Source organism: Solea solea, chromosome 10, assembly GCF_958295425.1.
Source record: "Solea solea chromosome 10, fSolSol10.1, whole genome shotgun sequence".
Classification (NCBI taxonomy): Eukaryota; Metazoa; Chordata; class Actinopteri; order Pleuronectiformes; family Soleidae; genus Solea; species Solea solea.
Window position 1 is genome coordinate 21,025,754 of NC_081143.1, and position 27,128 is coordinate 21,052,881.

Here is a 27,128-nt window from a genome sequence, read left to right on the forward strand (position 1 = left end):
CTTATAGAGCAATTATAGAGCAAAAAGTGTGTTTTTCCATTGTGCCGATGAAGGATTTGTGCAATTGAGAAATATTTTTCTCTGTTTAATTATTAATTTAAGTTAAATTATTGTTTTCCCCCCACAGACCTTGCTACATTTTGTTTTTATATTTAGCAGAATGTTTTTTTGTTTATTTTTTTCCTTTTTTGGGGGGCGATCGAGGGGAGTCTCCCAGGGTGTCATTCAAGCTAGAGCCGCAACTGGACGGAGCGACTAGTCACTGATAGCGCACGCGCACGCGCACGCACACACGCACACGCACGCACACAGACACACACCTGCTTTTGCTAGTGCCATCAACATTTGTAGGGTGAACACTTGCCGCTCCGACATAATCGTCCCGTAAACATGATCTTTAATTCGGTTCAAACTCACTGCACTCTTCATCCTCAGTTTGCGTCGGAAGCACTTCAAACATTGCTTGCGTCAGCGGCGCACTTGAATGACGACAATGGCGGGACGCTTTGTGTGACGTCACTTTCTGTAGTTCTGTTAATTAACTGTCAATATTGATAATTAGGTAGGGAGGTGCGGAGAAGAGTTATTATTGCACGGCTAATTTGGCGGAATACCTTGGTTTTATTTTAATTTAGGTTGTTTGGTAGAATAATCATGATCTATTCGGATTTTGGGATCATTTGTGTTTCAAGAGAAGAAGTACATCCCCATATATATAAATATATATATATATATATATATATATATATATATATATATATATATATAATATATATATATAAATATATATATATATATATATATATATATATATATATATATATATATATTCTGGTCTGGACATATACCTAAACACAATCTCAAATTTAAGAACAAAAAATCAATTAAGACTCATTAAAAATAATGTATTAAAATTATTAATTTAACATTATATATGTAACATTATACATATTGTTTTCTGTAAGTCAAATAGCCTTTCATCCAAATAACAATACAGCATATTAATATTTAATGAAAACCCTGTTCATACCTGTAATTGGTTTACAATCATTCATTATTCATCCTGTATCACATACAGTACTTTACTACAGTAATGGAACAGTGAGGCCAATTCCTTTATTTTTGTCATAGACTGAAAACATTTGGGTTTGACATCAAAAGACAAATATAAGACAAAACATGAACATTTCAGCAATATGGGTTCAAAAAATGGGTATCAGATCCAGATGTAAATACCTGCAAGCAAAAGCTGAATTGTTCATTTTTTGATAATCTTAATCTTAATCCATAGACATCAATATCCATATATCAACAGAAACTACAGCAAGCCATGAAAACAGCATCAGTGATTTATCCCACTCACAAGGAAGGTAATCTCCTTCGATTATACAATGCAATGGCACCATCTTGTGGCCAAAGCAAAACACTACACAATGGAAACTTCACACATGCATTTAAAAGGATTTTGTCCGATGTACGCACACAACACTAGCAATGCTGTGGTCCAAGCAGCACAACATTAACTCACTTATCAGACACAAAACTAAAACACACACATTTATTTATTTATTTGTTTGTTTATTTCGGTCATGACATTTAGATCACTCATCACATAACATTGCAGTTCACACAATATACATAACCGAAAGGGAAAACGGGAGAAGCAAAGCTTAACTAGTCCCGCCCCTATTATCATCATACATTTCATCTCCTTTTTTTTCTTTTTTTAATGACATTTTGACAAAGAAAAAATGTTTCAGCATCCGGTAGCACTCAGAGATATAGTCTAGCTCTAGACAGTCAACTCAGACTCCATGTGTGTCTGTACATGTGTCCATGATGTTCCATCGCGCCGTTTCCCACAGTGTCTACAGATTTCTCTCCCTGACCTTTGTCATACTTTCTTTCTGTGTCATTCTGTATCGATTAATAGTCATCTCTACATACTTCTTTTTAAATACACTCAGTTTTGCTGATTTTTTCATCTCCTCATCCAGATTGTTCCACTGTCTGACCCCCGTGACCGATACAGTAAAGGATTTTAATGTGGTTCTTACCCTTATCTGCCTAAACCTCATGTTCCCTCTTAGATTGTGTCCCTCCCCTCTGTTCAGGAATAATGTCTGTAGATTGTGAGGGAGGTTTTTGTTGGCAGCCCTATACATCATCTGTACTGTGCGGTATTTTATTAAGTCATAGAATTTAAGTATTTTTGATTTGGTAAATAGTTGATTTGTATGTTCTCTGTAGCTGGCACAATGTAGGATTCTCAAGGCTCTTTTTTGGAGTATAAACAGGGGATAAGTAGTGGTTTTGTAAGTGTGTCCCCAGACCTCTGCGCAGTATTGCAGGTGTGGAGAGACTAGTGCGCAGTCCAACAAGTACAGTGCCTTCTGGTTTAATAGTTTTTGTGCCCTCCAAAGTATGGACACACTCCTGGCCAGCTTGCCTTTTAACTGTTTGGTGTGTGGCCTCCAACTTAACATGTCATCAATAATCACCCAGCACTTTGTACTCATTAACCCTTTCAATATCCACTCCATTAACTTGTATGTTAATACTAGTCTTACAGCCTTTTTTCCCATACAGCATATATTTAGTTTTCTCTAAATTTAGAGATAGTTTATTTATATTAAACCACACATGTAGCTTGGCCATTTCATTATTGACTGTTTCCACTAATTGGTTTAGGTCTTCCCCCGAACAGAAAATATTAGTATCATCTGCAAATAATATTAATTTCAGAATATTGGATACCTTGCATATGTTATTAATGTATAGTATAAACAGTTTTGGGCCCAGCACTGATCCCTGTGGGACCCCACAAATTATGTCCAAGCAAGTCGATGTGCAATCTCCCATCTTAACATATTGAGATCTGTTGTGAAGATAACTCTTGACCCATTCCAGTGCTATGCCTCTTATACCGTATCTCTCCAGTTTAGCTATCAAAATATCATGGTTGATGGTGTCAAATGCCTTTTTCAGGTCTATGAATATTCCTATTGAATGTAATTTTTGATCAATGGCGTCAGTAATGGTTTCCACAGACTCAGTTAAAGCTAGCGCCGTCGAGTGGTTTCTTCTGAATCCATATTGGCTATCATATAGCAGATTGTGTTTGTTAATGAAGTTGTCTAGCCTATCGTTAAATAGTTTCTCGAGAATTTTTGACAATTGTGGTAGTATTGAGACTGGTCTGTAATTAGTAAATTCATGTATTTACTAATTCACAGTGAATCAAATATCACACTTGTTCTATTGTTGTGTTTAATATTGTTACTTGTGATGTGGTACTAATTATTTTATATGTCATATGTGTAAATATGGGAATGCTAGCTGTAACCCAAATTTCCCCTCAGGGATAATGAAGACACATTGAACCTTGATCTTATAAGAGTTGCATGATAAAAAATGCTAAAATACAAAAAAAAAGGAGAAAAGGAAAGTTCCTTTTCTGGAGTTGCTCTACTAATACACGGCGACCAACCCCTCCAGGCCCAAACATGTTGGCCTGTGTTCATCTGTTCCACACTCTGCGTCTGTGGGCCAGTACTCGATCCAGGTTCCCTCGCTGAGCACATACTGATCCCTGTGGGGAGAGAAGCAATCACATGGATGCTGGTATGCACACTGTAAGAAGACAGTGGGAAGTCCTCCCACAAAAAAAATAAACAAACAAAAGAATATATGAAGAAAAATATTTGTAGCAACACGTATAGACTTAAAGATTCAGGAGATTTTTGTTGATGTCATTTACTCTTTTTTTTTTTTACATTAAAAAAGTTTAATGTGGCATTTAATGTGTATATGCTGCACCTGTGTATACAGCAGCAGCACAGGGTTGGGCAGAGGCAAGAAGCATTTATAACATCAAACTACAGAGCAATATAATTGACTTCTGAAACGTTTTGTGGGCCCTTATTGGTGTTTGTAGTCATCCAAATCACATCTGGTGTGCAGCATGATAATGTTGCCGGCTGACACAAGCTCTAACCACCACAGTTTGTTTAGTATGACACTCATTGATAGAACAGGAGTATAAAGAACACATTTGATCACACAAAAAACTTACGGTTGGTCCTTGTGAATATCCTCTGATGTGCCCATGATGAGATACGTTTTGCCTTTAACCAGATCTACAGCCTCCCTGCAGTGAGGGTAACTGAGGAATTTGCGTAGTTTACCCAGAGGACCAACATCATGAGTTCCTGTTTTTTTAAATACACCAGAAGAGAAAGAAGAGAATTCTGGATCAAACACACATCTTAAGCATTAGTGTAAAACATGATTATCATTTTCCCATATCTCCTAAATGGATTCAAAAGGACAAGTTGAAAATGGCTTTACTTTTAGCCAAGAATAAGATGAGGGGATTTAAACCCCTCATGTATAATGTGATACATTTGAGGCAGTTCACACCCACCGTCTTTGATCACTTCCATTATCTGCATTGAGTAAATATCAGCGGTCAAACCATCGATGAATTCTTCCAGTCTCACTTTGTAAGCTGAGGACAGATAAGTGGCAGATGATGATTATGAACCTCTTCTTATACAAACATTCTGGTCATTTATAGTTAAAAAATAATGCAGATCATTCACACTCAGTCTTACCAAAAACAATTTTGCTGGTGGGTGAAGTCTCAGTGAATTTAGCTGTGCGCACCTCATTGCTGATTTTACCCTTCTTCTGCATGCTGCAGTTCTCTGGAAATAAACAGCAGACGCACAGGAAAGATACAAACAATAACATAAGTACATGCTAATGTGTCTCATACTGTAGATGCACTGTATGATTGTGTGAATGGGTGTTTAAATTGGTGTGAATCAGCATCAGGATTTCAGAGGGAGGAGACAGCGATGGAAAAGTCTCTGTCACTCCAGGTTCAGCGCTGTGCAATGTTGGTGGAGCATGTTGAAGAGGCATGAGGGGGCCCTGATTATGGGGGGCTTTATAGGTGAGAAGAATGATTTGGAATTGAATATGATATGGTACAGAGAGCCAGTGTGTGTAATGAAATGATCACAAGAGTGGATGTGAGTGAGGAGGCATGCTGCGGCGTTGTGTAGTTTATTTAGGACTTTTCATGAATGATTAGAGGTTATTGACAAAGACTAAACCTACGCTGTGGATGTGTGGGGTGAGAGAGAGAGTGCAGTTGCTGACAGTGGGAGAAAAGGTGAGAAATATACAGTCTGCCCTCCATCTTGTGTGCCGCGTTCTGGCATGTGTGGGAATGTGAGTGTACATGTTGTGAATGAGGGTGACTCCCTCTGGATCTCCTCCCTCCTTAGCCCTCCTCACCACTGGTAAGCCTCTGCCCTACAGATTCCTACTCCTATTATAGTTATTATATGGCGTTTTAATTTTACATGTTCAATTGGAATAAAGATTATTGTTGGATGGAACCACGTCTCTGGTTCCTAGCCTTGGTATAATGAACCTTTGTGCCCTTATGTAGGTAGTTTTGATCTTTTTCATCTGCAGATGAAATACTTTCTTTGGGGGTTAACATCTACAGGGTGGCATTGTCAGAGCTTTACTACTGACCAAAATGTGAAAAACCTATCCTCCTAGTGGAGTGTGTGGCAGAGGTGACTGATTTGGTAGGAATGTAGATCTGGACATCGTGTGTGTGTGACCGTGGAAGTGGAGATCATGACGACGTCTAGTGTTTCTGAGGGCGAGTATTTAGAGGATGAGGAGGTGACGTTGTAAACGGCAGAATGATCAGTTCTTTAATGAAGCATGATATTAGTAGTTATTATGAGTTCCTTCAGTACTTTCAGCTGCATCTTCAGAGAGACACTATAGTGTTTACCTTCAGCACATGGGCATTCTCCATCTCTACAGAGCCTCAGCAGCTGCCCAGCTTTCCTCTCTGGATGGTAGAATTTCACACATTGTGTTTCTGCAATGATAAAGACACCCATTGATGAAATGTGCATTCAATCCAACACTGTTAACACTGCTAATCTGTCTATGTACTCTCTATCCAGATCTATCCAAGTGTCTTTAAGGCTTACGGTCATAATATTCATAGACAGACACAGCCGCTGGTTGCATGACGCCCACTTTCAGAGTCTGGTGGATCCTAAAAGTGATCTTCTCTGATCGTGTGTGAGAAACCTGTGGAGAAATGTAAAGCAAAGATGAGAAGTGAGGTTGTCTGAGAGGTCCGGGACAATATGCTTTTATCACAATACTCGGGTGCTGATTCAATTTAAAAGTTGCCATTGTGATTTATTGTGATTCCACAAGTATGGTAAGTCACTAGTATCAATAATTACAACCTTATTTTCCTCAAACCTAATTTGAATGATACATTTTCTTAAGACAATAACCCATGGAAGATATTTCCAAAATCAATGCACATCACGTGACGGTCAATCAGTCTGATATTTAGCTGAACTGAATTGGACAGCAGTTTGGAATTTGTACATTTAAGTTAACTGCTATATTTAACTGCCCCTGCTAATAATAATAAAAAAAAAATACAATGAAGCCAAGTGTTTCTTAGCTTTGCCTACTCATTAAAATAATAATGCAATGCCGAGAGATTCTGACAGAGTGCAAATGTTCAAATAAAATTGAAAAATGTCTTTTAAAACCCTGGATTGCAAAACACACTGATTTTTAAATAATCTTAATTACATTTTGTATTGCTTTTTCTATTTTTTCACTCCTATTGTCTATTGTCTTACCTTGTCCAGGTAGATGATCAGTGAACCTCTCTCTGACAGAACTGTGTCCATCTCATATTTTGCAATGGTACGGGCGCGTCCTTTGGCCAACTAGACACAAGCATGCAGAGTCAGAGACCTTTGAAAGCCATGAACATCTTGTTTTTTCATGTTCATTGACCTTTGAATTGTAAGTGAGTGTGTGTGTAAAAATCTTACTAAGTCCAGGTCATTTGTGTTGACAGTGAAGCCAGTTAGTAAGCCAATATCCAAGATTGACATAGTTGCATCGTGATCCTTGTCCTTATATCTGTGCAATAAATGGACACATTTAATTGAAAAATATGAAGAACACAATCGTGTTGAGAAAGACGTGAAGTAATAAAGCATTAAAGGTCCAGTGTGTAAGAATTACTGACATCCCAGTCACATCAGGAAACTACTGTGGCTGATGAATACCACATAGAATGTACACACTCATTCACAACGCTCTCATTTCTTTGGTGCGCTTCATTGTACAGTTTTAGCATGACTCAGGTCAACTCGACTCTTCACTGAAAACGTGTTAATCTCCAACATTTAGCAAGGACATTTCTAAAATCTCAATATTTAACAGAAGTGATAGCACTGCTGAAAGCTGGCGATCATGAGCAGAATCACAAACTGTTCAGCTGTATTTTAGTTCAGTGACAGAGTCTGAGGAAGTACTGAATTCATCTTTTGAATTAAATGATTCTAATGATTCAGTACACGGAAAACAACTGCTTTACAAGTCACTAGTTTGTGTGTATAAAACGATGTCACAGGCGTTTCATGCAGCTGTGCTATGATGACCCTGCCCACGTTGAGGAGATACTACAGTAATGGAAAACAACTTTTCTGATTCCAAACTGAGTAGAGCCGAGTCATACGACAACTGCTTAATGTTAAATGTTTTTTCTTTCTTTTTTTGTAGTTAGGTTATGTATTGGCTTTATGTGGGAGAAGTCATTCACAACTGTTTAACCAATCTCTCACTCCAAAATGTGAAATTATGGGCTGCTGTTGAAACTAAAACATAAAGCAAGGCCTTTGCCCTAAGTACATATAAAAGGCTTTTTCTAAGGCTGCAAAAAGGTGATTTTATACTGATGGGTAGTATATGAACTTTTGTCAATGAGCCCTCTTAAATGTTTCACACTGGACCTTTTAAACCAGCATCATTTCTGAGCCATACTTACAAAACTTCTATTCTCAGTTTGTATATCGCCTCATCCTCATCCATTTTCTCTGGAAAAGCAAGAAACTAGATGAGCATGTAATCTTTTGTCATGGCACAGAATCATTTTCAAATAGCAGAGGGCATAAAATGACCTGGGATGAGCTCCACTGACAAGTTAAACTTCTGACAGTCACTCTCTTTTTCCATCGGCAGAGCGTAATACAGTGACACCATCTGTTAACACAGGAACAAAGTGCATTGTTTTATGGCATGTGCTTAATAGAATGTATTCATAAATGACTGAAAACAGAAACATGCTTTATTTACCTTCAGTGTTGCTTCTCCAGTTCCTGTCGCAGTCACTTTAACATCCTGGTTTATATCATTGAACTGTGAGGATCAAAATAATAACAAAAGAAACCAGATGATCAGAAAAACAGGATTGATGACAGCCACTGACAGAGTGTGTGACAGAGCGTGCACGCTCACTTTTGATGTTCTGGTCGTGTGGTGGTTGTTCCTGTTGAAGTTGATCTTCTCTGGCTTGGCCCTGCCAGGCAAATGGATGTCCACGTTCAGATCATACTCTGGTTCTTTAGCATTAGCCCAGTATTCTGCTACAGCCTGGTACACTATCATCGTAGCCTGGACAGAAAAACAACAGTAATAAAACGTCCATTGACCTGCAAGTTTTGTAAGAAAAAAAAGAGATAGAGGTCAAGTTGGGATGTCCTGTTACCTGAGTTGAGCCATAGCCTCCACCATCCTTCTGCTGTTTGTTGAACCATCTCACAATAGGTCTAGCATCTTCAAAGGCCTTTATTAACAGAAGGTGAGAAAAGGTTTGAAACACACCATATAAAGGTCTGCAGTAGTAAATTAACCAAATTAACCAAAGAGAATAATGTTTAATTAATATAAAGTATTGTAAAGAATACTTTATATTCAAGAAAGCACATGTTAAACAAAATGAGAGGTGGCGCTTGAATTAAAGATCAGTAAGTTTGGGAAAATATAACTTTACACTGATAAAGTCACTAATTTAAACATATGGAAGGATATTAAAGAAATAGATTCTCCTGGGCCCCGAGTGAACTTCCCAAGACTCACCTTGGCTTTGACCAGAGCAAGAAGAGCATAAGCTGTGGCCTCTAATGTATAAACACGTCCTTTAGGAACATTCCAGTGGGACAACTCTGTAAGAAAAACACAGGCAAAGAACGTTGTTTTATTATGGGGCAGAACTTGTGCCGAATGTCATCTGATATGGAATATTTAATCTCACATTCTGACCTGCAGACATGAGCGCTCAGATTTTAAAGGCCAATTTAGATATTATGACAATTAAAATAGTGTCAAAAACTGTTTTAATAGAGGTTAATATTTCTGAAAAAAAAATTGTGTGAACCACAGAATATTTTTTCTCTTGTATTGGAGAACTGTAACTGCACCTGGGGAAGCAAACTTGTACAGGATCTCTCTGTTCAGTTTGTCTTGGTTGGCCAGAGCGTATGATGACATGGCTACAGCATATGGGTTGGTGAGTCTGGGCAAACGCTTCTCCAGGTAGGCCACGGCTTTGTCAATACTTCCAGGCAGACTCTGGACACCAGGAAAATAAGAAACAAAGAAATGATGGGAGGACTCAGTGTGACAGGAGAACAGATAAACAAGTAAGCAGGGGGGGCACGGTGAGAGGCAGGGCATACAGTGGTTTATACAGATAAATAAATAAATATCATCAGGTTCTCAATAGTATTTCAATTCAGAGGAGGCGTGAAAACATTTCTGTCCTCTCGGAGGGGCATGACAGACAATAATTGAGAACCACTGCTCTAGAGTGAGTACCATAAGGGACATAATCGAGATAATTATGGTATGTACGGCATGTATTGTATCAGAGGGTAGTCTGTAGCTGTAGGGAAGTTGATTACTTTTGAAGTCATCATGGTCCAGACAAATGCAGTTAGCTAGCACTTGAACAAAAACACAACTAAACAACACAACAAACAAATGGCTGCTCCTCAAATGTGAAAAGTGAACAGTAGGTCAGTCAAGCTTTAATTTATATCTTATTGCCTTTGTTTTATGTGCATTAGGTGAAAAACAAATAATCTCTGCTTGGTCCATCACTTATGTGGAGTGAGTATGTGATCACAGTGGTGTAATACAATGCATGCAGGTGAGGTACTCACACTAACTGTGTCAGCACATAGCTTGCGTGACTCCTGCATGGCGATGAGGCAGAAGGCCGTCATGGAGGCATCTGAATCTGAGCCTCGCATATCACTCTGCACACACATGCACACAGAAAATGTTTCAATTTGAATTGAAAAGTGTGACATAATCTTTTTTCATCTCAATGAGCTTTTTGTCATTGATGATGTCACTGGAATGAGTTCACGCACACGTATCGCTCCGTGGATCACCCTTCCGACTTCTCTGAACATGCCATCAGGTTGCTGTGCATTGAGAATCAGAAACTTGACAGCGTCACAGATTACATTCTTCTGCATTTCCACCAGGTTGTAGGACATGGCAAACACCTTGACCACATAAGCTGTGAGCCTGTTAGAGAGAGGAGAGTGGATGACTGTTAACTTACATTAAACACATGAAAAATACACCCATGCTCACACAGTCAGAGATAGACGAGGATGTGGAAACATTTACATATGAGCTCATTTATATTTGAACGTCTCACCAGGTGTTACTCTTGGCCCTGGTCCACACTGCAAAAGATCCATCTTTCAGTCGGTAGGCCAGCTCATTCTTGTAGCCTGGATGCAAACAAATAGGATAACTGTCAAAAAGATACGACTTTAAAAAAATATGAACCCACAGTTATGAGTACGATTCAAAAAGTTACGACTTAAAAAAAAAAAAAAAAAAATGAACCCACAGTTAGTATGAATTTGCAGCTGTCACATAACTCTCAAATACGTCACAGGGGACCCATGCATTGTGTATCGAGCAGAAGATTCATCGATGTCACACACTGCACATGCATTCAAAGCCAGCACCAAGCTATTGCTGAGATGAACGAGGAAGAATTATTAAATTAGTAATAAATTAGTAAAATAAAAAATGGATATTCAACTGACATTCGCTCCAGATGTAGCGGAACTCCCCTCCGTTTCCACCCAGTGATAGCTGCACAATCACGACTCGATCAATGCCCGACCCATCGCTCGTAATTACCGCGGTCTCATTTAGATCATGTGACCTAATCCCGTCAACAACAGGGCTTAAAGATTTCAGGCACAAAACTTTATGATGCATTTAATTTGACGTTACACCAAAAACAGAGAAGATGACGTTGTAAACTTTAGATATAATAACCCAAACAAAGAATATAGACTGAGCCAGAAACAAAGACAGGGACATAATGTCTGTTTGTTTACGTTTACGGTTTGTGCAGTTTCCGTGTAGATATTTAGCGACTTCACAGACCCCCGGTGACTCAACACCGTCAATATCCTACACCGTGATCCGATATGATCCTATATGATCCTGTCGGTGTCATGTCTGTCCGGCGGCAGGATTGGGAAATCCCACATTTAGGGGCCGCCCACACGTTTGCGTGGAGACAGAGAATACGCTGCTCAGAAAGTCGGTAGATTTGTCGCTAGTCGCTTTTTTAATACATTTAATAAAAAAGTCCCCCAATATAATGATAGGGGAAACACTGATATTCTTTGTGATCTCACCAGTCTTGATATGCTGGAGGGCTTCATTCCGTTTCTGAAAGCCCACAGTTTCCCACTGGTTAGTTTTGTCCAAATACATGGTTGCGATGACAGATAGACTCATGTAGATCATGCTCTGCTCTCCACAGCCGCTTGGCTGCTGGATCAATGAACCCATCAATTTCCCACTAATCACGTTCTCCACCAATGGACCAACTTCACTCCCTGCACATGCATAACCAGACAAATCAAAACATTATCAATCAACAGGAAGACACAAGCAAAAAAATACAATGTCATCTCCTGATTAGATCAATACTGTATTAAAAAACAAAGCACATTGATTTGACCGTGTAAGTCTGTAACGTTTAAAATGCAGAATGTGATATCCCACCTGTCACAGAGATCTGTGTGCTTGTAGGTGTGTTAGGAACCCAGTCTTTCTTTGGAATACCACTATTGAGGATTTCTTCTTGTTTACCTCCTGGAGGAAGAAACAGGCACGTTTGGGGGGTGGGGGAGTCATTTTAAGTCAGTTTAAACACACAACACAGAATGATTATAAAGTGAAGGCATTCAATGTATGAACTCACCGGCATCTTTGTGTGAGGGGTCTAGAATTATAGTCTGTACAGACTTAATTAGTACACCTTCAGGCTGGAAAAACAACAACACAAACATTATAATCACGTCTAATGTTTTAAGTTTGTTCTTTTCTGTATATGTTGGTCTATAGCAAAATGAAATGTGTCCTTAATTGTCGTATTGTGTTGAGGTTCAGTGTTCATGAAAACAAAACCAATGGTTGGGCAATTATGTGCATACTTGTGTGCATAAACACAGCGTAACATGTGCTGCTCTGTATTTTGGAAAATTTGGCAAACACACTTGAATTGGGATTATTATCTACTGTTGTAAGCGTTGTTTTTAAATATATTACCTTAAAAATATTCATAAAACATCCGTATTAATTCCTTTTTTCCTCATTTACAGTTCTACCAACAGCTGAGAGTGTAAACATGATTAGAAAACAACCCAGTGTGTCATTGTTGAGCTCATTCATTGTCAACCACTTAATCCTCCACATGAGGATCGTGGGGCTACTGGTGCCAATCCCTGCTGACATAGGGCAAAAGGACGAGTCACTATAAAACAAACAACCATTCGCTCGCACACTCACACCTGCGGGCAGTTTAGAAGTGTTTTTGACTGCATGTGTAAACTGGAGAACCCTAAGAAAAACCAGAGCAAACATGCAAACTCCATGTTGGTGTTTTTGCTGCAAGGCAACAGAGCTAACTAGAGCTGCAGCTAACGATTATTTTCATAATCGATTAATCTGTCGATTATTTTCTCGATTAATCGATGAATAGTTTGGTCAATAAAATATCAGAAAACCTTAAAAAATGTTGATCGGTGTTTGTAAAACCTGGAAATGATGATGTTCTCAAATGTCTTGTTTCGTCCACAAACCAAAATGATTGACTTTTATCGATTCATCGATTAATCGTTTCAGAACAAATAATTTTGCTGTTGTATAAAGAGGTGTTGAATATGACCATCGACTCTTACAGGTATATACATACACAACAAATCTGTTAAAGTTGTCCGTTAATGTTAAAGAACATTTCAACACACTGTTGTAGTTTGAATATGGCGTCAGTTTCTCTTACCACCACCCGCAGCATCTTCATGACTCCATCTTGGAGGAGCAACGAGTCCTTCACAACTGCTTTGACCTCAATGTCGAATTGTCCGTACTTCATGGGTATAATGATGAAGGGAACTGATCGTGTAGTCAGGGGCCCGACTCTGACCTCCTGACGATATCTTGCATTTTTAGACGCCGCACTGCACACATGCTCCGTCTCAGTCAGATCCACACGCACCTTGGGAGAGGGATGGATGAGACATGGCCACAAAGACATAAAACACACATTTAAACTAGAGTGCCTTGTGCTCTCTCAAGCCACTCTAATTTAAACCAATAAGACATGTTTGTTTTGCTTTAAACAAACAAAGCAAAATAGACACGTCTCATTGGTTTAAATGTGTTTTTTATGTCTTTGTGAGCTCTTTTTCATTATGTGATGGGAATAAAGTTTTTTGAATCTTGAATCACTAGATTAGTGGTCACCAACGTGTTGCCCGCGAGGACCTGGTAGCCCCCGGGCACCACGTATAAAATATAATTGATATTGTTTGTAAAAACTGTGATAATCGTTAGAGTAAGCACTGGAATTAATGTGTATGCAATTGAATGCATAATATTCATCATTTAAATGCTAAATTTCATAAAATGTTGATATGGTAGCCCTCCATATTATTCTCTACCCTTCAGTTAGCTCTCAGTCTCAAAAAGGTTGGTGACCCCTGGGGTGGTGCGGAGACATATGAGACTGTGGCGGGCTGCCACAGTCTCGTTAATTAATGGGAAACACTGCTTTAGTTACACTTTTAGAATAAATGTATTGTTTGAAATTGTTAAAAGAGGCCATAGAGAACCTTTTTTTCCTTTTTTAATACAAATATACTGCGAAAAATATCATAGTCACAGACTTACAGTGATAAGATCGGGGCTGTAGTTGTGGAGGATTGCCTTAATTTCTAGCTGCTCTCCACGGACAGCAGAGTAGGGCAGTCTAAGGTCAATGAAGAAGGGCTTCCTGACAATCACTTCTAACGGTTCACTGACACAGATTCCTTCAAGAAGAGGACGAGAAGTAAGTGATGAGAGAAATTTCACAATAGTCAGGTACAATTATAGATTGTATATACAAATAGACATTGTCTTCCAGTTTGAAAAAGGAAGTCGATCAAGTAAGATGGAAGTAAGCCAACAGGGAAAACTCAATGGAAATCTATAGGAAATTAGCCAACACCTCACTTATTGATTTATAATGAGGGATATAAACAGGGATTAATGGTCTCAGTGGCTACTTTCAGGTCTTCTTCAATAAAACATGATGTCAATAGTAAATTATGTTTCTATATGACTAAAATAGATTAAAAGGATGGTGTAGTGGTTAGCACTCTTGCCTTTGCAGCAAGAAGACCGGGGTTCGAGCCCCGGTTGGAACAAGGGCCTTTCTGCATGGAGTTTACATGTTCTCCCAGTGTATGCGTGGGTTCTCCGGCTTCCTCCCACAATCCAAAAACATACAATATAGGGATTATGGGTTAAATTGACCATAGGTGTGAATGTGACAGTCAATGGTTGTTTGTCTCTAAATGTGTCCCTGCGATGGACTGGCGAAATGTCCAGGGTGTACCCCGCTTATCACCCTATGTCAGCTGAGATTGGCGACACACTAAAGTGGTAGATAATGGATGGACAGCTGATGTTTGTGAAGGTTCAGATTCAAAAACTGTCATGGCAGTAGTCAAAACATGAATCTCAAGGCTTTAGAGTGGACATTTGGTTTGCCACCAGAAGACTATGTCCATGTTGATATACAGTCTATAGATACAAGTGAAACAACAGATATTCACTGAGTGCTCACCATGGGTTGTTGACAGACTAATGCCAATGAACTGCCATGTTGTGATTGAGTCTGGTAAAGTAACGTTTTTCATCAATGATGAGGTTGCACTAGAACAAAGAAAAATGTTGGTATTTTAGTGGTGTCATGAGTGAGGATATCTGTGTGTGTGTGTGTGTGTGTGTTGCCTCACCAGTTGGGTGTGTGTTGAGGACAAGAGAGCAGAACGTTGTCTATCCACAGCCAACTTTTAGTGAACTGAGTGCGAGACACTATCTCATTGCTGTCCATGTAACTGTTGATTTCAAGCTCACCTAGAGAGACATCAAAAAGGTTTAATATTGTGTTTGTTTCAAACATGAATATCCAACCCCTTCCTTGTCACCCATCTCTTACTGCGAGCCACTTGGAGTTGGTCCTCTTTCTTCTCAGCAGGCAGGTTTTTCATCTCATTGCAACAGTGCACGAAGGCCTGAACACATTCTGCACCATCAGAGATGTACTCACTGCGTCTCTCATAGGTGTATGAATCTGTGCTTTCCCTCATGCCCTCAAAACAACACTGACGTTGAAGATGAGTTTTATACTGACTTACTGGAAAGCAAGACAGTTGAGGAGGAGAGAAACAGAGGTTATAGGACGAATGATGATGAAGGATTTCTTTCTAACCACAATGATAAGTTTATCCTTTGAATAAGGATAAACTTAAAAGTCAAAATGTCAAACTAGAGACAATAAAATACCTAATGTGACTGCACATTAAATCACTGATGATTTAGAGCTGTGGTTCTTACTTAAGCTGGTTGTGACGTCCATAATAGTGTTTCTTCTTCTCCTTTTGCTGGGGGCTGGACATTTTAGTTCTGAAAATGCAACACAGACAAAACAAGGTTAGACTACGCTCGTCTTTTGCAAGATTCAAATAAAAAAAATCCAAATCCTTATTTATTGGACTGTATACGAAAGTTTTTTTTCTCCCCAAAATAAAAAAGTAAATTATCATAATTGTCAAATACATATCATTTCACTTGCTTTAATGTCAAATTATCTTGTGTGAAGTTCAAAATATCTGTTCACCTCAACACAAAGGTGGTGAGAAGAATCTACATTTAAGAAACAGTGTCTTTCATTCTATTTCAGTAGGAGGCACTACAGGGGGAGTAAGGATTATCATATCTACTGTCCATTAGCCAGTAGAATGAGGCCCACAAAACTTCTGCACCAAATTATTTTCCAAAACAATGTTGCCTATCGTTAAATGAGAAAAAGGAGAAACCAAAAGATCTGAGAGTAACACAGTGTCACCTTGTCTGTAAGGAGTTCCAGAAGCTGTGCTGGACTCAAACAACAGGCCAGCATCGTAGAACACATTCATACCATCCTTTCCTCCACCAGGGGTGCAGCCTGTGTCAAATTTCTCCACGATCTCCTGCACCTGAACAGAGTGGAAGACATTTTCACACAGACATACAAACACACAAACCACAAGAATGATGGTCCTGAGTGACAATGTTCATCCTCCATGTCTTAACATGATGGATGGCATTAAAGTAAACCTTGAACCTTAAACTGTGTTGCAGTGTCTATGGTCAACAAACCTATATGTACACTTAAAAGACAAAAAAAGAAGTATTGATCTAAACAATACACATACTTAAAATGTATGTATTTTATTGACATCACTTTTTATGTTGTACAACTTTTAAATTTATTGAAAATTAATTTAAAAAGAAATGCCTTTTTCTGGGTGAGGCGGTGCTTGTTATTCAGGACAGAGACTCCTTTGTTAACTGCCACCAGTCCAACTGCGGCTCCTGGATCTCCAGTAACCTTCAGACCAAACGTACTTCGAGGCCTATAGGATGCAGTAGGTCTCAATGGTTCTAACTTCAGCTGATTGTAAAGAAAAGAGAACATTTTGTGTTTGTTAAAGCAGCACACACACACAAACATTATTATTACATTATAAACTACATTATAAACATTATAAATATTGTATTCTTTTAATTTACTTAGTGTAACTCCACTATATCAATAATGTGTGTCTCACCGAGCCCATGCAGGAGTCCTTGACATCCACCCAGACAGAGTCTGATACCACTTCATTGTCATTTGGATGGTAGTAGGCTATGATGCGGAATGATGGCAGCATGTCTTTGATGATGGGAACGATCAGGGAAATCATTACTTGTCCTTTTGTCCTGTAACGGCCATGTCGGATCAACTGACCTCTGCTCAGGATCTGGGGACACAGATTAAAACATCAGCATGGACCCAAACACAAGTTTATACAGAACGATCAGTAGGTCATAGGCTCACCAGGTATGTGAGATCAGTGTCTTGATTTGACTGCCTGTTCAAGTTGAGGTAGATCCTCAGATTGTCTCCTAACTCAACCTCTGCTGTATGCACACCTGTGAAAAACAATTTTGTGATGAGTTCTGCACAATGAAAAGATTTCATGGTACTCATTAATGTGTTTTACCATTTGAAGTTACAGTATTTCAGGATTTTATTTACCTATGTTGATGTAGCTGTAACTTTTAGTTTTATATGGAAGAGCTACCATGGTGGCTGATGCTTGTCTTTCCGGTGAAATACGAGGATCACTGGTTTTTGCCTAAAATCAGAGACACAGACAGGTTTACAAACACAGCAATGTAAAGAAATACAAAAGGTCCCAGATCTGTACTGTTCTATCCAGTCGTATCGATAGTGAACTACTGACAATAACTGAAAGGTTTTTAAGACAATATCTTAGTTAAAGGTAGAGTATGCAGCATTTTTCAAAAAAGTTTAATCTTAAAGTACTCTATGTCAATCATCCTTAATGAGCTACCAGAAGTGTATATGTATTTTTTTTTGCTGGTAATTAATGTTTTGCCTTTGTTTTGTTCTCGGTCAGAATGTTACTGGGTGGCAACATTTGGCCATTGTGTTTATATCCTCCAGCCAATAACAGTGAGGGGGGGCGGGACAAACAGGTTACAGTCGGTAAACACTGAAGGAGATGACAGGCATAAAGAGTCTCTTTTATGTTAGCCACGCATTGTTACATTCCTACAAAATACATATATATATGTATATATATATTTATATATATGTGTATATATATATATAATATATATATATACACATACATGTATATTATATATATATATACTATACATACATATATTTATATAGCAGTGAACTCATACTGTGAATTGCTGGTAATAAAAGTATGTTGTGACAAACTGGACGTCTGTAGTCCTGAGTTTGAGCTTTGAATCTACGAGCCACCACTTCAGCTAATGCAAGCTACCAGGTGAGATGAGATAAGATGAGATTCAACTTTATTGTCATTACTCAAATACAAGTTTCGGGTCACGAAATAAGGTTTGCATCTCACCAGAAGTGAAACAAGCTGAAATTGCAAGAATATGAATATATATGTACAGAAGTAGATTTGTTCTATGAATAAGTATAAATATAAAAAAAACAAATATGATATAATATAATATAAATGAGCGCTATAAATACAATTATATTGTGCAGATTATTATATACAGATAAGGTGCAGTGAATACGCTATATTAATAGACATATGGATAAATGCTAATTTGCAGAATTTTTTACAGATTATGGACATATTTTACAGGTAGGTTATTGAAGTGGTATGAACATTCTACATAATAAATAAACACTGTCTAAGGCAGTGTAATCTACTTTGAAAAGCCATTTCACACATAGACCCATTGCATGCACAAAGTTAGTGCGTCCATGTGTTCATAAGTTTATTATTCAAAACTCTGTGGCACAGGTGTGAGCAGGGGAGGAGGAGCCAACTTTGTGTCTGCTGTGTTTACAAACATCAGCCCCCAGTTCATACATACACTATTACATTTACATTATACCGTATGCCACAAAGAAAAGAATGACATCAAGGTCATATTAAGATAACCAGATCACCACATGCTGTAAAGTAAATTAAGCTGCGGAATTTGGTGATAGTGCCACTTCATTTTATATGAGAAAAAAAGCAAAAAGGGGGAAAAAAGGGGAGGGAAACAAGATGTTTCAGAGACTTACAGTGATTCTCAGATCTGATGCTCTTGCCTCTGTATTGATGGGAAGCTTTGCAAGGCCATCAGCTGCAGTCAAACCCCTCACATCACCTGGACTCACCACCACTGCAACACCTTGTGCTGGAGTTTCATCTGGATTCACAACTTCAATCTGCCATGAAAGAAACAAACAGCCACATAATAAGAATATATTGAACTGTCCCTTTAAATCATGAATTTATTTTGAAATATAATTGTATAATAATTATAAATTATGAGTAAATGCATTACAGAAACATGGAAGGCCATTCCTGGTTTGAAATATTTGGGCGTTCTCTTGAAGTGAATGGTGTAGGGGGATGTAACGATCTGGATGCCTCTCAACTCTGCCTCCACCATTTCACTACCTGTTGAGTTGACATAATGTGTTTTACATTTTCTTATTGATCAATGAAATTCAAATCACACATGATCATGTGACACAGACTGTTTTTCTTACCACTGTCTGTCAGCACACTGACTGCTACAAATATGGAACTCCCCACAAGGTTGTCGATATTTTGGAAGGTCTGTGTGATGTGTTCCCTCGTCAGTTTGACCACTCCAGCACCATTTTCAACCTAACACATCAAAAAAAAGAGTAAGTGGACATTTAGATGTAAGCTACAAAACCAACTTTGATTTATTCTCATCATCATATAGATACATAAATAATTTAACTGGTGGGGTTGGTGACAACAGGCAAACTGAAAATCCTAAATTGTTTAGTCTCTCTGATTGTGTCTCAGATGTAAAGGCCTAACTTTACAACCCATGTGGCCCAACTGGTCCAAGATGGCTGACGTGCTGTGCCTTTGAGAATTTAACTCCTTGGATCATTTGACTGCAACTTAAATTTTAATAATACTTAGAAATACTTTTATACTTTAAGGATTACGGAATGTATCTGTCCTCGTTCTGCATGCATATTCAATACTATGGAATATAATTCATCCATTAACAAGTTCTGTTGCTGTTGTTGTAGCTTTCATTCGGCCTACATGGCCCAACTGGTGAACAACACCTCACAACTCTGAAAATATGGTAACATCTTGGTAACCTTTTACATTGTGGATTTAACTGCAGTCTTTTCTAAGCTTTGTGGCTAAATAGTGTCTGGCTGCAGTGGACATGGTCCACTGGACAAGATTCTGAACAGGGATGATCTACCAACTGCCAGGCTACCAGGCCTAGGCCACACCTGTAAACAGGATCCACTAGCCAAGGTATCAGCCATACAAGCAACATGCCAACAGTAAGCATAATACATTACATCTCATTTAGCAGACGCTTTTATCCAAAGCGACTTACAGGGGAATTGAGTACAATCTGCCAGGGGTGGAGTTGAACTTGTGACCATGAATCCTTTGCACACAGGGATTTAACCACAGGTGGTCATCACCACTGAGCCACTCCACCACTGATACAAAATGACAACAGATGACTAAGACTAAGAATTTAAAAGATATGCTATATGTCAGGGGAACTGTCAAAGTTAACTGCACAACATGAACTATTGATGAGTCCCTGGCAGTGATGTATACTAAAATAACCTATTAAATAAAAATAGCAAGGTTACATGAGGAATAATAAATAATGTAATAAAATAAAAGCCAACAATTCCAAATTACCTAATGAAAAATAATGTAGAAATTAATGGTTTAAACAAAATAGCAAATGAGTTCAATAACCTCTTTTAAATATAGCTCCTAGTCTTCCTGCAAATAATCCTACAGCAGATATTAACACAAACATGGAAAATGTTGACAGTATTTTTTGCTGAGATAATGAATTTTGTGAAACACTCAACTGATGACTTAACTAATTTAAGATTATAGTTGAATTGTTTTCATATCTTTTTTTTGTTTGTGTTGCTTTTTTTAATCTCTCTTTAAATCAAAAAATAAATATAATGTATGTGCTCACCGCTACTCTCTGAACAGAATTTGGAAAGCTCCTCTTCTGACCTTCAAGCACAACCCCAAATATCCCTTGTGCTGTGCCCGACACACCTTGACCAGACAGATACCTGAAACCACAAGAAACATGCAGTTTCAATGAAAGTCAGACAAAAGCAGCAACACAATAACATTATTTTTTCTTTCACTCAGCCTTTAATGATTCTATTTCTGAAAGCCACAAAAAAAAAATATATATATATATACGCACGTAGCTTTGATGTTGACAGTGAGCTCTGGACTGTCCTTATAGAAGAAGGAGCTCACAGGCATCAACTTCACCTCAAAACTCGGCAGCACTGGAAATATAAATGAAACTTAATATGTGTCCAACACCAGAAAGTAAATAAATACTTACATCATGAGTTCAAAGGTAAACTTCAGGTAAAAGGAACGCACCATATTCCTTGACCTCAAACTCTGCAGTGTAGCTCTGCTGTGGGTTCTTTTGGAATTTGGCCACCACTTTCCAGACTCCAGGACTGTGCATGCGCGCACGCACACACACACACACACACACACACACACTGTTACTCGTGTCGTGTGTGTGTCTCCAAATCCCAACTAACATTTCTCTTTAGATTACATTTCTAACAATACCAACTAAAGATAAATTATAATACACATATAGCTATATCACACAAGTTAGTTAAGATTGTGTATCTTTTATATTTATGATAAGGATCAATGGATAGTTTTTACTGCACAGTGTGCTGGACTAGCCTATTTTATGTCTCTTGGCAACAGCCAACAGTGTCAGGCTGTTTCCTCCCGTTAGCAATGTTCCTGTGAAGCTATGCTAATTATCCCCTGGATCTTATAACATTTTTATGAGATGTTATGAGAGTGGTATCAACCTTCTGATTTGTAATTGATAAAACTAAATAAAACTAACCTGAAAATTTCTTCAAGTTGGAAAACACCAAAGTAGATCCCCGATGTTGGAGAGATTGAACCAACAGGTAAAGTTATGTCGTCAGGAGTCTAAAAACAAAACAAACAAAAAACAAAGTTCAACAGTGCCACATCATCCCTGGTTGTCATCAACTCAATGACTGTCACTTGGCTATTTTGCAAATTTTGGTAAATGCTGATATACTTTATACTTTCTATTTTGTGCTTAATATAGCGAATGCAATACCATAATCTCAATGTCAATGAAAGAATCCTTAAAATTGTTTCCATCACTCTCAATGGGCTCCATGCGAGGTGTCACTGCAAACATCCTGTAAAGAACTGACAGGAAGAGAAAGAGGCTGATTAGACTGATTCCCTTTAAAAATGCAGAGTGTTAGAAATTGTCATGAATAAATCCACACAGTGATACACAGTGTGTTCTTATGTACTATCATATATACTGAACACACCTTTACTGCTGGGGGTGTAGAGGCTCTTGTCAGTCTGGATGAAGATGTAGCCGGACTGGAAGGACACAAGGACGACTTTCTCCAGCAGGTCGTCAGGAAAATGAGCTTGCAGGTAGACATACTGCTTCACGGTGGGATCCCTGCTAAACTCTTCAGCGGGGATCTGAAGGCAGCATTTACAGAGGAATCAGTAATGAGGAGCAGGACAGGTGTATATGATTAGACTTTAGTGATCCCACACTGGGGAAATTTATTTTTTACAGCAGCAAAATGGTCAGAGTTAAACAAGTGACAAATACAAAATATAAACAGTGTAAGCACTTAAATAAGATAAAATATAACTAATGAAATAAAGATATAAAATAAAAAACATTCGAAAAAAAATATTATTAAAGTGTAAGGTTCAATAATAAGTAATAATAAAAAAAAGTAATAATAGGGTTAATATACAATACAATATACACCTTGGGCAGTGCAATTTTAATGATGAGGAATAATAATAATGCAAACAATTTACTCTAACACTTGTGATTGGAAATGAATGGTGTTCCATTAACTTTTATTTGTCCGAATGCCTGGAAGTGATTTGCACTGTTAAGGGTCACAGATGTGTACACCAGCTCCCTGGTCTTGGTTGGATGGTTTGTCACGTTGATGTAAACCTGTATGTCTCCCCCTGTACAGTCTTGACACTCCACAAAGATGTTCTCTGTTGTTCCCACACGCAGCACGTTTGGGGCAGACATCACCTTCCTACAGAGACCAGGAAAAGACAAATACTCTTGTCAGACTGCACCATGTAATGTTAAGGGTGCTGACACTTTTTCTCATTGTAAGCTTTTTATCTTAGTCTGTGTTTGAGTTTGAATACATTCAATTTACCAGAAAAGATTTATTTGCTGTGATGCAACTGTAATAAAGATGCCTCTTTCAGTTAGTTAGTTCAAAAATATGAATACAACGTTGTTACTAACAACTGAACTTTCTTTTATTCAATAATAAAACAATGCTTTATAAAAAAGTTGAACAATTGCTACGACTTCAAATGAGCTTGACATCAACAAACATTTCTGTGGGAAAATTTGCCAATAAAACAAAAATTAACATAGAATCAAAAGCAAATTCATCTCTCGTACAGTGATTGACAACCAATGTAATAACAATAGGTGATAGAAATTCAGCCTTGGTTTTTGGACTAGAAAAGCTCAGACAAAGTAAAAAGACACAATTTACTTTTTCTTTGTCAAAGACTAAATTAAAACACCAGATGAGGAGGACAAGAACATTCCAGGAGGGGTATATAAAGACTTTTGGGAGGACATCAAATATCTCTTGTGTAAGGCAGCCCGTGGGCAAGTGGAAAGGGAACTTGGCTTGTAACTGAAGGGTTGCCGGTTAGAGTCCCCACCAGGTTAAAAAAAAGGGCTGGGGTACCCCTGAGCAAGGTTCCGACCCCCATCGCTCCCCGGGCACTGCTCAGTGGCTGCGGTTAACCCTAACCCCTGGCAGGACTGAAAAGGACTCATTTAATTTAAATCTTTTGTAGAATGTATAGAAGGAGCATGTCTATCCAAATGAAAGTGGATAACTGGAGGCCAAAAACACTTCTCAATGAATGAATATTATGATGTGTATAATATTCATACTAATATTATTTTGTATATGTCTAATTTTCAATAAAAAAACAAGTGAAATATGGATTTTCACTCGAAAACGACATCAACACTCACTAGTTATATGTCGGGTTAACTTATTGACTTGACTGGCTTTGATTAAACTGCCCCAATTATTTAGGAGTGAGTCGAAATGTTCAGGTTTACAGTGATACTGGCATCCTTTCAAAAACCACATTACCTTGACTTACGTGACACAAACTGCATACTACACAACAGCTCTTTTTATGTAAGACACAAGTGAAATATGGAGCTGAATTTAACTTCAATGTGAATCCACATATTTCCTTTTTTATTATTATTATTAGAATCAGTGATTTAAAATGAGGAAGCCCAGAGTGCACATTTGAACTTAAAGGTATAAGGCAGATCTACTCACAGTGGAGAGCTGTCAACCAGAGAAGTCACACAGGCAAAGGCCAGAGAGGCCAGCAGCCATGGTGGAGTCCCACACTGTGAAAAAAAAAAAAAATGTCAGTGAAATTAACAGAAAGTGGTGTAAAATCAAAAAAGGTGTAAATGGAAAAACAATGAGACAATGTTTTATTGTCAGGAATACTTTGTAAAATACAAAACCAGTCAGAGTTTTTACAGACTTGTTTACAGAGAGTATTTTTTATCTTTGTGAACATTGTATTAATTGATGTTATTAAAATGCTTTATAACAGGGGTGTCTGGGAGAAGGATGTAAGTTTTGTTCACCATCAAGGTAAAGTATAACCTGACAGTTTCTTGTCATTAAGTATTCACGGACACACCTAGGTTAAAAAGTATGTATGTAGGCCGAGTCATTTTTGTAGTGCAGTTTGAAGCAGAAACTGGAATTAATTTCTGTTTCCTTGTTATTTAAAAAAACATTTGTGAAGTCCTGGTCCACAGAAGGTACAGCTCTCGTCTTGTCAGACAGTGTTGTTATTTAAGTGTAACCTTATAAACAACGTGAACTATTTATCTGTGTTTCTCTGAACCAAGTCACACTGACGCGCACATGCTTTTATTCTAACTGCAACATACTTTAAAAAATCCTTTGACTAAAAAGGCATTTTCAAAACCTTTAAAGGTGAAGTGCTAAATATGTAAATGTTGGATGAGCTTTTATCAGTACTATTTTATGTGAAAGTTATTTTTTTCAGTAACACAAATGCAAGAAATGCATGACTTTAATCCAGAACACCGGCAGTTATTGTCTCTAACATACTTTTAATGCCGCCGTCATTTTGCGATCTCCAGGAGTTGATCTTCTTCTTCTTCAACCGTGACGTGTGACCGTGGCAAGCATCTTGACATATGTCAAGAGTGAGTCATAGACAGATGTGGTGGAGAGAGTCCGGTAATTTTTCAAAATAAAACGTCGTTCAGAATCTCATAATAAATAAAACAGAAATAATGTTAATAATATAATATAAAAATAATGTCAAGTTATGTATTCTTTCTCTGCGGCCCGGCAACAATTGACCCACGGACCGGTACCGGTCCGCGGCCCGGGGTTTGGGGACCACTGCTTTAGAGGTTTCTTGTCATTAAGTATCCACGGTTAAATGGTTAAATGGTATGTAGGCCAAGTCATTTTTGTAGTGCAGTTTGAAGCACAAACTGGAATTAGGAATAATTTCTGTTTCTCTTTTATTTAAAAAACAGTTCAGCTCAGTAAAGACTTGTTACGAACCATGATGTGAAGTCCTGGTCCACAGCCGGGGAAGCCTTCCTCTCGTCCGACAGTGTTGTTATCCCGTTATTCAAGTGTAACCTTATAAAGAACGGACACAACCACACAGCAGTGACACAACCACACAACAGCGACACCTGGACTAGCTTTTTGTTTCCCTCTTGAGCGTTAATTAGAAAACTGTGCACCGATTTGTTTTTGTTACCCCACAATGCTGCGGTGGCAGGGAGGAAACTATTATTATCATTTGTTCACCCTATTCATGCAGATGGTTAAAAAAAAATCACTAGGTTTTAGTTCAGTAAGTGAGGGGAAAAGTATTCAGCCATTTTCATTCTGCCTGCTTCTTAAAGAATATAGCTTTATGGTTTGGTTTTGTAGGTCCCGTAAGAGATTTTTGTTTTCATCAGGCATTTTATACAAACTAAGCAGGATTTTCTAGGATAAGAAACCCCAAAATATTTGAATCCAAACATTTTTATGTAGAAATTGGGAAATAAAATAAGATATACATGCTAAAAAATGGTTTATTTGATATGCCAAAAGCAAATTTAAGGTATAACTCACGCACATTCCAAGTTTGTGGTTACGTGTGATGGTTGTAGTTTGCTATTGGCAATAAATTATATGTTTTCAAAGAACCAAGGAATTGTGCTTTGAAATGACTTACCTGGGAAGAGACGAGACGAGACGCGGAGGCCAGGTCAGAGGCTCGGCGACAAGTGTGCTGTTGAAATAGGTGGAGCCTTACACAGGAAAGGGCAGGAACATCACTACAGATAGCTTTTTTTTTCTGACTTCACTTGAGTTTGCAAAAACATTACAAGCCAAGAAAACAAGCCTGGTGGGCAGCCAATAAAATCAGAAGAGAGCTTCGTCCGTGCGTAAAGACGCAAATGCGCTATTACCACAAAGGTGCTGACAGGTGACGCACTCACTTAAGAAAGTACCAAAGAAAAGTATTCAGTCAAAGCACCCACGCGCAGATGGCCAGTGCTGTATTATAACATCCTCGACATGGCTGCAGTAATTAAATGCCTCAGTTCCTTACAAAGTTACACAGTTGTTGATGACAGGAGCGTAAAAGCCCGCCACGTCATGGTGCGCGTGCCCCGACAGGACCCACAAGAGATGGGGAGGAGAAGGCAGTGGAATGCTTTGATATACATATGTTAATGAATTAGTGAATATGACACAGTGGTAAATGCACTGTCAACTGTACCTTCTGCAAAAAATTGACAGAAACATTAGAACATCAGTTTGTCTGTTTTTTTCACTCTGAACATGTGAATCATTTTTGGAACAATTTTCAATGAGACCT

The 27,128-nt window shown here is 38.3% G+C and overlaps 1 protein-coding gene across 1 annotated transcript; it reads right to left on the reverse strand.

The window, feature by feature from the left end:
- Nucleotides 1-1,734: 1,734 nt before the first annotated feature.
- On the reverse strand, nucleotides 1,735-26,759 carry LOC131467173 (complement C3-like). The gene is made up of 45 exons (XM_058640919.1): nucleotides 26,478-26,759; nucleotides 25,808-25,888; nucleotides 24,521-24,594; nucleotides 23,026-23,221; nucleotides 22,469-22,631; nucleotides 22,243-22,337; nucleotides 21,997-22,085; nucleotides 21,501-21,583; nucleotides 21,313-21,400; nucleotides 21,070-21,172; nucleotides 19,604-19,724; nucleotides 19,396-19,511; nucleotides 19,130-19,276; nucleotides 17,579-17,678; nucleotides 17,378-17,472; nucleotides 17,109-17,300; nucleotides 16,796-16,951; nucleotides 16,364-16,493; nucleotides 15,853-15,921; nucleotides 15,455-15,652; nucleotides 15,252-15,372; nucleotides 15,080-15,168; nucleotides 14,140-14,279; nucleotides 13,250-13,465; nucleotides 12,170-12,233; nucleotides 11,971-12,060; nucleotides 11,598-11,801; nucleotides 10,592-10,667; nucleotides 10,296-10,455; nucleotides 10,083-10,178; nucleotides 9,339-9,489; nucleotides 8,998-9,083; nucleotides 8,627-8,704; nucleotides 8,377-8,532; nucleotides 8,215-8,277; nucleotides 8,040-8,121; nucleotides 7,907-7,955; nucleotides 6,906-6,996; nucleotides 6,708-6,797; nucleotides 6,030-6,132; nucleotides 5,825-5,914; nucleotides 4,617-4,709; nucleotides 4,427-4,510; nucleotides 4,076-4,211; nucleotides 1,735-3,592 (listed from the first exon to the last, which is right to left on the reverse strand). Exons 2-45 carry the CDS (start codon nucleotides 25,808-25,810, stop codon nucleotides 3,472-3,474), a joined length of 4,947 nt encoding a protein of 1,648 aa, XP_058496902.1. The 5' UTR covers nucleotides 25,811-25,888; nucleotides 26,478-26,759; the 3' UTR covers nucleotides 1,735-3,471.
- Nucleotides 26,760-27,128: the final 369 nt, after the last annotated feature.

Excerpts from the sequence above, each read along its gene's own strand:
- LOC131467173 (XM_058640919.1), bottom strand. Across the intron at positions 14,280-15,079 it reads TAGTCTGTCAACAACCCATG|GAATCTGTGTCAGTGAACCG; the intron begins GTGAGCACTCAG and ends CTCTTCTTGAAG. Across the intron at positions 10,179-10,295 it reads TGATCCACGGAGCGATACGT|AGTGATATGCGAGGCTCAGA; the intron begins GTGCGTGAACTC and ends ATGTGTGTGCAG.